General features: G+C 47.9%; 1 protein-coding gene across 7 annotated transcripts in view; it reads left to right on the forward strand.

Moving 5' to 3' along the window:
* The window catches only part of MAMLD1 (mastermind like domain containing 1), a 125631-nt gene that overhangs the window by 105759 nt on the left and 8894 nt on the right, over positions 1-10978 (forward strand). For 3 of the 7 annotated variants that reach the window (XM_008275037.4, XM_051833868.2, XM_070066579.1), the window contains one exon: positions 9795-10035. The exons of the other annotated variants lie outside the window; for them this stretch is intronic. In XM_008275037.4, the coding sequence (XP_008273259.2) occupies positions 9795-10035 (241 nt within the window). The remainder of the gene's footprint in view (positions 1-9794; positions 10036-10978) is intronic. 7 annotated transcript variants of the gene reach the window in all.

Below are 10978 nucleotides of genomic sequence, written 5' to 3' on the forward strand. Positions count from 1 at the left end.
GTGGAAAATAATATCTTAAAAAATGTAGCCGAAGAAATCTATGGAAACTACAATGAAGCTCAGATGGAAAAGAACTCACTGAGCTGTGGGCCAAATGCTTAAAGGAGATAGGGGAGCACTTCTCATGGTTCACCGTCCCGATCGCTCCAGGCGGTTACAATGAAATACCGAACAGTGGGTAGCTTCTAAGCAACAGAAATGGACTGCTCGTGGTTCTGGAAGCTGGGAAGTCCAAGATCAAGGCTCCAGCAGTTTTGATGTGTGGTGACAGCTTCCTCTCTGCTCCAAAGATGAAGCCTTCTCACTGTGTCCTCACCTGATGGAGAGAATGGGGAGGGCTGTGGGGGCTGCTCTTTGGCATCTCTTTTATTAGAGCTCCACCCTCAGGCCCTCCTCACCTCCTAAAGGCCCCACCTCCTAATAGCCTCTCCTTGGGGATTGGGTTTCAGCGTGTGAATTTGGAGGGAAGACAAACACAGGACCACAGCACTCACCTTGGTCACTTACTGCAACAGTGCAGGGCACAGCAGCAGGGTGAAGAGAACAAGGTTTCCTCTATAGTTTTAGCAGAAAGAGTGAGGTAGCCAAGTGCTTCTCTGAGTCTTTTTTGGCAGTCAAAAGCAGCCCCCACTCTGGGGTGAGATATTCAAGAACTGTGCTGGGGGAAACGCCTGTAAAGGGTAAACAAGGATGAGCAAGAGAAGGCAGGAGAGCCTCCGCCCACAAGGCAGGGCGTCTGTGATGACTGGAGCAGGAGGAGCATTGGTAAGAAGAGGCTCAAACAGCAGTGCACTTCCAGGAAAGGCTAGCCTGGCTGGCGGAGAATCCTTGAGCCCTAGTTGCCATTGGACGAGTCCTGCACCTCCATGAATGGCCCTGCATCACTGTGCTCGCCATGTTCACTCAATGGTTGGGTGTGCAGCCCAGTGACAGTGATGGAGATCCAAAAGAGTGGCTGCTGGAGACTATCACCCAAGTATCCACCCGTGGCAGGAGATCTGAGCAGCCACTGGCAGGATCACCACATCTTTCCTTGGGTGGCTGTGGCCGGGAAGCCCAGTCCCTGAGCCCCTGACAGGCAGTAGACAGCTACAGGGGACAGAATTAGACTGCCTTCTTTGGTCTAGGAAGGCAAGCTGCCTTGACTGGTTTATAGCTGGACTGTGCTTCTTTGTTGAGTTTTCACTCAGTGTTTGGATCATTGTTTTGTTTTGTTTTCTCTCTGCTCCTTGTTTTTTCCTTTTCCCCTTTGACCCCAGGTCTAGGAAAATAAAACCCTGTGCATTTAGAAGAAACTTAAAATGAACTAGCTGGCAGGCTTTAGTTTCCATCCTGAGCATCTAAAGGATACTAGTGTTTGGAAGTGGGGAAGACTGGAAAGACGAAAGTTATTTGAGAAATAAGCAAGTTGAATATTTGGCTTCTTAATTAGTTCACAAGGAATCTAAGTTTGGTTCCTAGGAATCAGTGTTTCATAATCATCTGATAATCACAGCGTCAGAGAGCATGAATACTGAAGAAGACCTTGGAGGTTGTCTAGTTCAATTATATGGCTTTATAAGAAAGGAAACTGTCGCTTTAAAAGGGGGAAGGTAGAATAATAGCCCTTATTAACAGAGATGCAACAATCCTCAAAAAAATATCAGCAAACTGAATGCAGCAACATATAAAAAGCCTTAGACAGGGGCCGGCACTGTGGAGTAGCAGGTAAAGCCACCACCTGCAGTGCTGAAATCCCATATGGGTGCTGGTTCAAGTCCAGGCTGCTCCACTTGTGATCCAGCTCTCTGCTATGGCCTGGGAAACAATGGAAGATGGCCCAAGTCCTTGGGCCCCTGCACCCATGTGGGAGACCCAGAGGAAGCTCCTGGCTCCTGGCTTCAGATCAGTGCAGCTCCAGCCGGTGTGGCCAATTGTGGAGTGAACCAGCAGATGGAAGACCTCTCTCTCTCTCTCTCTCTCTCTCTCTCTGTGTGTGTGTGTGTGTGTATGTGTGTAACTCTGCCTTTCAAATAAATAAATGAATCTTTTAAAAAATAAAAAATAAATAAAAAGGCTTAGACAGCATGAGCAAATGGGCTTTATCCCAGGAATGCAAGACTGGTTCAACCTATGAAAAATACTGTAATATACCATATTAATAGTACAAAGGATAGAGAGACATATTGTCATTTCAATGGATATAAAAGGAAAGAGGACTTTCTCAATTTCATAAAGCCCAGATTAAACTCTGCTCACCTGACTTCCAGACCAGTGTCCTTTGTACTGGTAGAGCTGGGGAGTGAAGGGCAGAATCAGCCCTCAGAAGTATCTGTGCTGTGCTGAGCTCCGTAATGGGCATTTTCCTTTTCTCCTTTCATCCTGTCCCCACAACAACCACAGGGAGTTGTTATCATGAGTAAACTGAGGCTTGGAGACATGAGTCCACTTGCTTGAGATTACACAGCTGCCAAGTGTGTGGAGGAGCTAAGTAAAGAACCCGGGTCTCTGCCTTTCTTTTTTACACTTTCCAGTGTCCTTCTCTGTTCCACCACAACCTTGACCAGATCTCATTAGTTCTCGGATCACCTCTTGCCAAGCCCAGTGTGCGGGCTTTTTTCTCCTTGGCATGTGCATGGGAGTGTCACCCAAATTCTCTAGGGGAAGAGCCTCCTCTCCTGTGTCATTGTGGAACAATTCCAAGAGCCCAGGCTCTTAATGTTGTTGGTATAATCAGGGTTTAGTAGCCACTCATATATGCTCATGACCAGAGTATCTGTGCAAGCACTGGGGGACCATAAGGAAGCAAGCAATGTTGGTGCAGAGGCCAAACAGCTGGGAAGTGCAAGGCAATGGGGCAATGGGGAGTAGAGAGGAATGAGGGTATTTTTTGCTCTTGGAGAAGCTGGGTACCAAGCTGGCATGGCCTCTGGCTGAGCATGGCCCAGTGAGAGTTCTTGTTTTCTTATGGGACAAGAAAGGAGACAGCAAAAGAGAAATGCAGAGGCCAGAAAGCAGAAAAGAGACCTCTTGTGTTGGTCTCAGACCTGGGAATCTCAAATGAGACTGTGTGAGGGTCTGTTTAGTCTAGCTTTCCCCAAGTGTGCATAACAGGGGTCTTAGTGGAATCTTCCCAGTTGTGATTAGGGAGTTTGCATTCCAAATGTCAAGCTGCCTGAGATTTCGCTGGTGTCACCATTGAGGACAGTTGGAGATGGTGGTGGTGGGTATGCTTGATCCTCTGCCCTAGAAGGGCTCCCAGAACCCTTGGATTGGAGTCACAAAGAAGAGGGCCTGGCATTAGGCTACCATCCGTCCACCTGGTTCACCATCAAAGCTTCCCCACCTCACCTATTCTGCTCCCCAGTTACTAATGCTGCCCTTCCAAAGGCCTCTGTCCTCTCTTCCAAATGCAAAAGCCTAGGACAGGGCTCTGAGGTCGCAGGGCATCTGCTGCAGTACACTCCTGGGGACAGCAGTGGGAATACAGAGGCTTGCCCAACATTGGCCCACCTGTTGAACATGGAAATACAGGGTGCTCTTTCTGCTTACTCTGAGAATGAAAGAAATGGGAAACATTTTGCTCTCCTCCCTCAGGGTACTTGCTTCTCACATAGATCTATTTTTACCAGTTTGAGCATGAAAGCTGCTACCTTCTCTTCCACCCTCCTTCTTCTCCCTTCCTGGCTTTCTGATTGGCAACTCACCATATCTTCAGAGCCCCTGTAGGCGCCACCCTCTTTCCAGAGAAAATAATGATTGTCATGACTTCCAAGACCTGCCTGTGCACTCCAGCAAGCTCGGAGCTCCTCCTGGTCAGCTCAGGCATATCACCAGCCTCTTAAGGTCATTCTCATCTGCGTAGATTTCCACAGATGGCTCATCTTGTCGATTTTGTGTTGATCCTTATCAGTTTCAATTTTTATTAAAAAGATTTATTTGAAAGTCATATTGAGAGAGAAAGAGAGAGGGAGAAGGAGAGGGAGAGGGAGAGGGGGGAGGGGGAGGGGGAGGGAGGGAGGGAGAGAGAGAGAGAGAAAGAGAGAGAGAGAGAGAGGTCTTCCATCTGCTGGTTCACTCCTCCAAGTGGTCACAATAGCTGGGTCTGGGCCAGACCAAAACCAGGAGCCAGGAGCTTCATCTGGGTCTCTCATATGGGTGGAAGGGGCCCAAACATTTGGGCCGTCTGCTGCTACGTTTCCAGGCCATTAGTAGAGAGCTGGATCAGAACTGAGCAGCCAGGACACTAACCAGTGCCCATACAGGATGCCAGCATTTTAGGTAGCAGTTTTACCTGTCATACCACAACACCAGCCCTTGTTGGTTTCAGTTTTAGATGGGGATCCTTTTAGAATGCTTTTTATGACTTTCTGACTATGAGAGTAATATGTAGTTTTGTAGTAAGTTTGGAAGATGCAGAGAAGTAGAGAGAAAACACAAATCTCACAGGGTAATATAATATATAAATATTTAATACATAAATAACCAAGAGATAATTAACCATGAGCATGGTAGAACACAGGATTTTGTTAATTTTTCCATGCAGAAATACATATTTCAAACTATGAGTGTCAAGCTGTATATATAGCTTTTTCCCTTTATTATAAAATATAAATAAAGCATGTAAGCTTGTACAAGGGTACTTCAAGAGACTCATGGGAAAATGGAATTTAAAAAATCAGTTTATGTTAGTGCAAAAAAATCTTGAAATCCATCCACTTTCCATGAACTTTGTGAATCTGCATGAAGTTCAATTTTTTTGCACCAAATAAACATAGCTTAATCCCATTTTCATCAAACTTTTTGATGTGTCCTTGTATGCCCAGTGTAGCATAGAAGTGCGAAGTGAAAACCTGTGTTGCCACCGATCAGATTGAGAAACAGAAGGCTGACCACGCTTGGGTAGACCTCCTGGGTGCCCTCCTCCCCCAGGAAGGCTGCCACCCCTCTGATCCCAAGGTCACCATTCTCTTGCTTTTCTATGTAGTTTCACCACTTGGTAATGGACACTTCAACATGCACTTGCTTTTTTTTTTTTTTTTTTTTTGGAAAAACTGACTGGCAAGCACAACCTCATGTATAAAGAAAGAGTCACAGGCCACTGTTAGCTAAGGGCTCGCAGAAGAAGAAAAGCTGAGCAGTCCCTGGCTATCATCTGCTGCCCCGCCCCCTGCCTCCATCTTGGGGAAATCAGCACCTAAAGGTAATGAGCGTGGGCACGTGTAGCACCCACCTGGCTGAGTGCTGGCCATGCAGAAGAAATATGGTCAGAGGGATTTGGGCTGCTCTCCAGTTTTGCCCCCAGTACCTCTGGCCCCCAGGTATAAGTCCATGCAGAACATCCCTGTGGGATGAAGTGAGTGTCCTCAGCTGATCTAGGCGCCAGGAACTAGAAGGGAAAATGAGAACTTCTCCGGCAAAGCATCAAACCAGATCTCTGCCAGAAAACGGGAGAGGCAGATAACCCAGGGAAGCGATCCAGACATCTACCTACTTAAACAGCTTTCAGCCAAGGCCTTGACACTGACCCCAGGCCCGGCCCGGCCCCAGCCCGTTCTACTTTGCCTCTCAGATCCATAGATTTTTGGGGCTCCTGAGCTTGAGTCTGAAGATTCTGCTGTAGAGGCCATGTTGCTTTTCAGCTTTCCCCTCTGCTGTCTTGGAACTCAGCTTCCTGGGGAATGTGTGGTTGGTTTTCCCTAGTCTATCTACCTTTTAGCTTCATAAATTATGGTGCTGTTATTTCCTATTCTATTTCTCTCTCTATCAAGGTGGAATTTTGTCTTTAAAAACAAAGCATAAACTCTTACTGTAGTTTTAATGGGGCTTTGGGAGGGAGTGGATTTAGATTAATGCATGAAATCTGCTGTCTAAATCCGGAAGTCTCTAAAGGAAATCCTGCCGCTCCCTTCCTTAGTTTCCCAAATGGGACAGTTAGTTGGATGGCTCCTTGGGAACCAGGGGCCTATTGGCAGTGCTTACTGTACCCAGCAAGGAGACGCTGAGCAAACCTGAGGAGAGGAGGAGGGAATGGAATGGCATGAACATGCATAAGCATAAAGGTTGTGTGTTGAACATTGCTCCGTAGTAAAGCATTTTTAATTTTTATGTTAGGAGACTAGATTTTAGTGTAAGACCCAGATTCGGCTTCCAGCTATGCCACTTACTGTGTGACATTGAGCAAGTTGCTTTGCTTCTCTGAACCTTATTTTCATCATATATCAAAAGGGGATAATAATGGTACTCATCTGGGGTGGGCATTTGGCACAGTGGTTAAGGTGCCACTTGGGATATCCACATGCTCTGAGTTCCTTGGTTTGAGTCCCAGCTTCTCTACTTCCAATCTAGCTTTTTGTTAATGCATACCTTAGGAGGCAGCAAGTGATGGTTCATCTACATGAGAGACCCACAATGAGTTCCTTGCTCCTGGATTTGGCCTGACTCAGGCTTGGCTGTTGCAGACATTTGGGGAATGAACCACTGGATGGAAGCCTTTCCCCTCTTATAAACAAACAAACAAACTAACTAAAATGATTCCCATTTTTCAGGCTTTCCAGAAGGACTAAATGAGACAAAAAAAAAAAAAAACCTGTACAGTGGCTGGCATATTGTCTGAGGATATTCCAAAAAGTTCATAGAAAAACAGAATTAAAATATAACTTTATTTTGGTGCAAAATTTATCTATGTATGGATTTTTTCATAATACACCTTTTCCACGAACTCTTTGAAGACCCCTTGTATGTGTTCAGTATCATTATCACCATCCTCTTCATGAGACAATTAGAACTTTCTGGAAAGTGTCAGAGCACCTAGTGCCACAGGCCTCTCCCAGAACAAGGAATGGTACCCATACATTTCAAAGTGGGGCATGAATGTCTTTTTTTTTTTTTGACAGGCAGAGTGGACAGTGAGAGAGAGAGAGAGACAGAGAGAAAGGTCCTCCTTTTTTGCATTGGTTCACCCCCCAATGGCCGCTGCGGCTGGCGCGCTGCAGCCGGCACACCACGCTGATCCAAAGGCAGGAGCCAGGTGCTTCTCCTGGTCTCCCATGCAGGTGCAGGACCCAAGCACTTGGGCCATCCTCCACTGTACTCCGGGGCTACAGTGGAACTGGACTGGAAGAGGAGCAACCGGGACAGAATCCGGCGCCCCGATCGGGACTAGAACCCGGTGTGCCGGCGCCGCAAGGCAGAGGATTAGCCTACTGAGCCGCAGCGCCTGCCATGAGTGTCTTTTTTTTTTTTTAAAGATTCTATTTATTTATTTGACAGGCCTTTGACCCAGCTCTTGATGCGCCCCAGTAGCAGTCCCGTTGACCTCACCTTGCTACCTGATGATTCCCAGTGGCCTGTCTTCTGTTATTGAAAATGGGCACAGCATAGATCACTGTGAAAGTGTCCCACAGAAGCTACGCAGTTAGTCCAGAGGGAATTTCCTTCACTTATTTCACTTTGTAACGGGGGAGGGGGGGGAGTCGGGTCTCATTGATCTGTGAAGTGCCTGCTCCCATCCTGCTCCACGTGAATGAGTGGCTCCAGGCCCACTCCTGCTTTGCTGCTGAAATAGAACTGCCCACGCTGTTAGGGCAGCTTCCGCCGCTGGTCATTTCCATGTGCCATCTGCAGTTTGTTCTGCCTCATGGGCTACTGAGGTACAGCAAGTTGATGCGAATGCTGGGGGGTGGGGTGTGCTTCTTGACCCATCACTAATACCCTACAAATCACACAAAGCTACCAGGGGCTCCTGGGCAAAAGCTTAAAGCACTTCCATTCTCTGCATATAAGCCCCATTCATTGCTTGTAGAATGAGTCGTCCTGGAGCAGGCAAGTCATCAGATCTCAACTAATATTTGCATATTGGGGTTTTGTGAAACTCCAATGTGGCTGTAAAATAGTGTTTAAAATTATCCAGGAGCTGGTATGCAGGCCTGAAAAAAAAATCGTCATTTGTAGAAACACATTTCCGCTCATGTCCCAGATGGCCTCACTCCAAGGACAAGGCAGAGCTTGATGAAGTGAAGCTGCAGCTGACCAGTGAGCTTAGCTCGGTACCAAGAAACTGCCCCAGGAGAAGGGCCCTGAGCCTTCCAGAGGTCAGATACATGCCCTCCATGCCCTCCGATGGCAAGGACAGTCTTCTGCACAGGAACACAGAGTTCACCTGCTGAAGTATTTCCCACTGTTTGGGGGTTTGTTTCTGGTTTTCTTCTGGATGTTTTTGGCAGGCGTGTTTCCTCTCTAGTCTCCAGGTAGTTAGGTTGTCTTCCTACTCCCATTTTTAAATGTTTATAATTTGTCCTTAAAAGTCTTCAACCAGCCTCCCCACCACCACCCCACCTTGTAAAACCTTGCCTGTACTTTTCTGAATGGAATGTTTCAACAGTTTCTACATTCCCAAACTTCTTTTCTATATGGTAAAGTGATGGCTGAACACATGCACACATACACACCATGACAAACTACAAGTGTGCCTGGGAATGAGACAAATCTGGGTTTGTATTTTGCTTTGCTACTAATTAGCTGTGTGACTTTGGGCAACTTAAACTCTCTGGGCCTTAGCATCCTCATCTGTAAAATAAGGAATCAATAATAGCCCCTGCCTCAGACGTGGCTCTTTTGAAGAGCTGACTGAGACCAGATATTTAAAGCACCTGAGTTAGTACCTGGAGCATAGGAAATGGTCAATAAACGCTATGGCAGCCTTTACTGTTATTTGAAATAACGCATCTGACTATCACTGAACTAGCATCAGAAGGCGCCTAGTCAGGGCTTCTCGCAGTGAATTGAGTTGGATCCCACTTGGTAGCTTAGACTGGGTGATAAATAGTTGCCTTCCCACCGCTGGGATGGCTGATAGCAGACACAGATGAACACTTACACTCAGGGACTGATACATGAGAGCAGAAACATGGCTTCAGGTAAGAAGACGAGGAACCCCACATCCCCATCCCCTGGTCCTCTGGACACCGCTGGTGCCTGGCGCACAGTGTACTCATTAGGATTTCATTTTTGAAGCTGTTGCTTACATGGATGTCAACATGGGGGACTTTTAGTTGCCTTTAGCTGGAAGAATCGGGTTATAATGTGCAATTCTGGTGAAATCCCTGGCTTCTACAGCATGATGGAAAGGGAAGGTCCCACTCACACACAAGTACCCAAACTTTGGGACCCTGAAGAGGTGGAGTGTAGTGAAGGCTTGCGGTTCAGGACTTGGTCTTTGTGAGATTTACACTTGACCATTTGGTTTTGCACCCATCATTTGGTTTTGCAGATTCCTCAGCATGTCTACATACATATGCCTACAAAGCAGTTTAGTGTTTTGTGTTCTGCTCCGTGGGGACTGGGGGGAGGCAGGTAAAGGGGCTGGGAGGGGGAAGGGAGGAAAGGATTAGGATTGGTCAAGGTTATTGCCAATGAACCAGCTGGCTGTCTTAGGTTGCTCCAATTTTCCACAAGACAGTGATTGCTCATGGCAGGGGATTCTTCACATAAGATCCATGGGTGGGTATTCAGTGGTCCAGAAATCCCCCTAAAATTATATGTTAGATGTCGGTGGGCTGGGAAGGGGAAGACACTGTAAGTGATTTTTTTTTTTTTTGGTGGAGAGAGACTATAGCTTTTAACTGATTCTCAGAGGAATCTGTGACCCAAGACATGCTGAGACCGCAAGGCTGTTTGGTTCTGTTTTCCCAAACCAGTTGGTGTGTATAACCACAATACCCAAAGGACCCAGCTAGGCGGTAGGGCAGTGACAAGATCAGTCAGAAGCATTTGGTGGCCAAGCAGCTGATGGATTGTTCAATCGGTTGTTGTAGACTCATGTAGACAAAGCCTGCAAGCTTGGGGAAGCCAGGCCCCCCCAGGTCAGCCTCGGGCGACAGCCCCCATCCTGCCAGGCCCTGGGGAGTGAGTCCTTCCTGCCCGGCAGCTCCTTTGCTCATGAGCTGGCCCGAGTCACCTCGTACAGCACCTCAGAGGCAGCGCCCTGGGGCAGCTGGGATCCGAAGCCCTGGAGGCAGGTGCCTGCTCCACTACTGCCTAGCTGCGAAGCTGCAGGTAAGTCACTTCCCCCTGAGCCTCGCTTTCTTCATCTGTCAACTGGGGCACAGTCCCCTGCTCAGCCTATCCGCCTGCCTCACAGAGTTGTTGGGAGGAACATAGGAGGTGACAGCTCCAAAGGAGGCCCTTTGCAGCCCTCAAAGCTCTGTATGCCTCTGAGGGGTTTCTATTGCTTTCTCACCCTGCTTGTTCTCTCCTCTCTCCCGGGCAATCTTTCAAAAGGGACAGCTATGTGAGCAAGTGCTCCAGGTGCCTCAGACTCACTTCTGGGGAAACAAGAGGGGGCTTGCCCAGGGTGCGATTGCTCTCTCCCTCTGCCATATGCCTCCCAGCACCCCATGCCCATACCTGCCTGTACGGCCAGATGGGGAGCCCGAGGAGGACAGAGTCTGAGTTTCTGCACTGCTGGGTCCCCTCCCTGTCCACCCCAGTGGCTGTCTGCTTGATACCTAGTTCATGCTCAGGAACTGCCTCCCCAGCCAGTGACCTGCCATGGATTCTGCACCCCACGCTGTTCTTTGGCCCCACCCAAGACTCCCACAGTCTTATCGGAAATTGAATTGCCACACTGGAGGATTGGCAATCCGGGAAGAGAAGGCAGAAGGAGTACAAGGCAAGTCTGTCCAAGATGCCTGTGAGTTTGGATCGGGCTCTAGATCTTACAGTCTGGGAGCAATGGCTTGACCTGCCCCCAGAGAGTTCCATTAGTGGTCGAGACGATAGATATTAGCCAGAGTGAGCCTTTCAGAGAATTCCACTTGGACCATGCAGCGGTTGTTCTGGTGCATGAAATATCAGTGTGCGCAGAATGCCTGCCCTATCTGCCGGGAAAACTGGAGAAGTGAGCATTTTCTAAGTGATAGTGATCAGAAGACGGTCATCAAGCTGGAAAGGCCTCCCAGGATTATGGCCTTTAATGGAAATTCTGCTTTGGTACGTA

The sequence above is a fragment of the Oryctolagus cuniculus genome, chromosome X (genome assembly GCF_964237555.1).
Source record: "Oryctolagus cuniculus chromosome X, mOryCun1.1, whole genome shotgun sequence".
Taxonomy (NCBI): Eukaryota; Metazoa; Chordata; class Mammalia; order Lagomorpha; family Leporidae; genus Oryctolagus; species Oryctolagus cuniculus.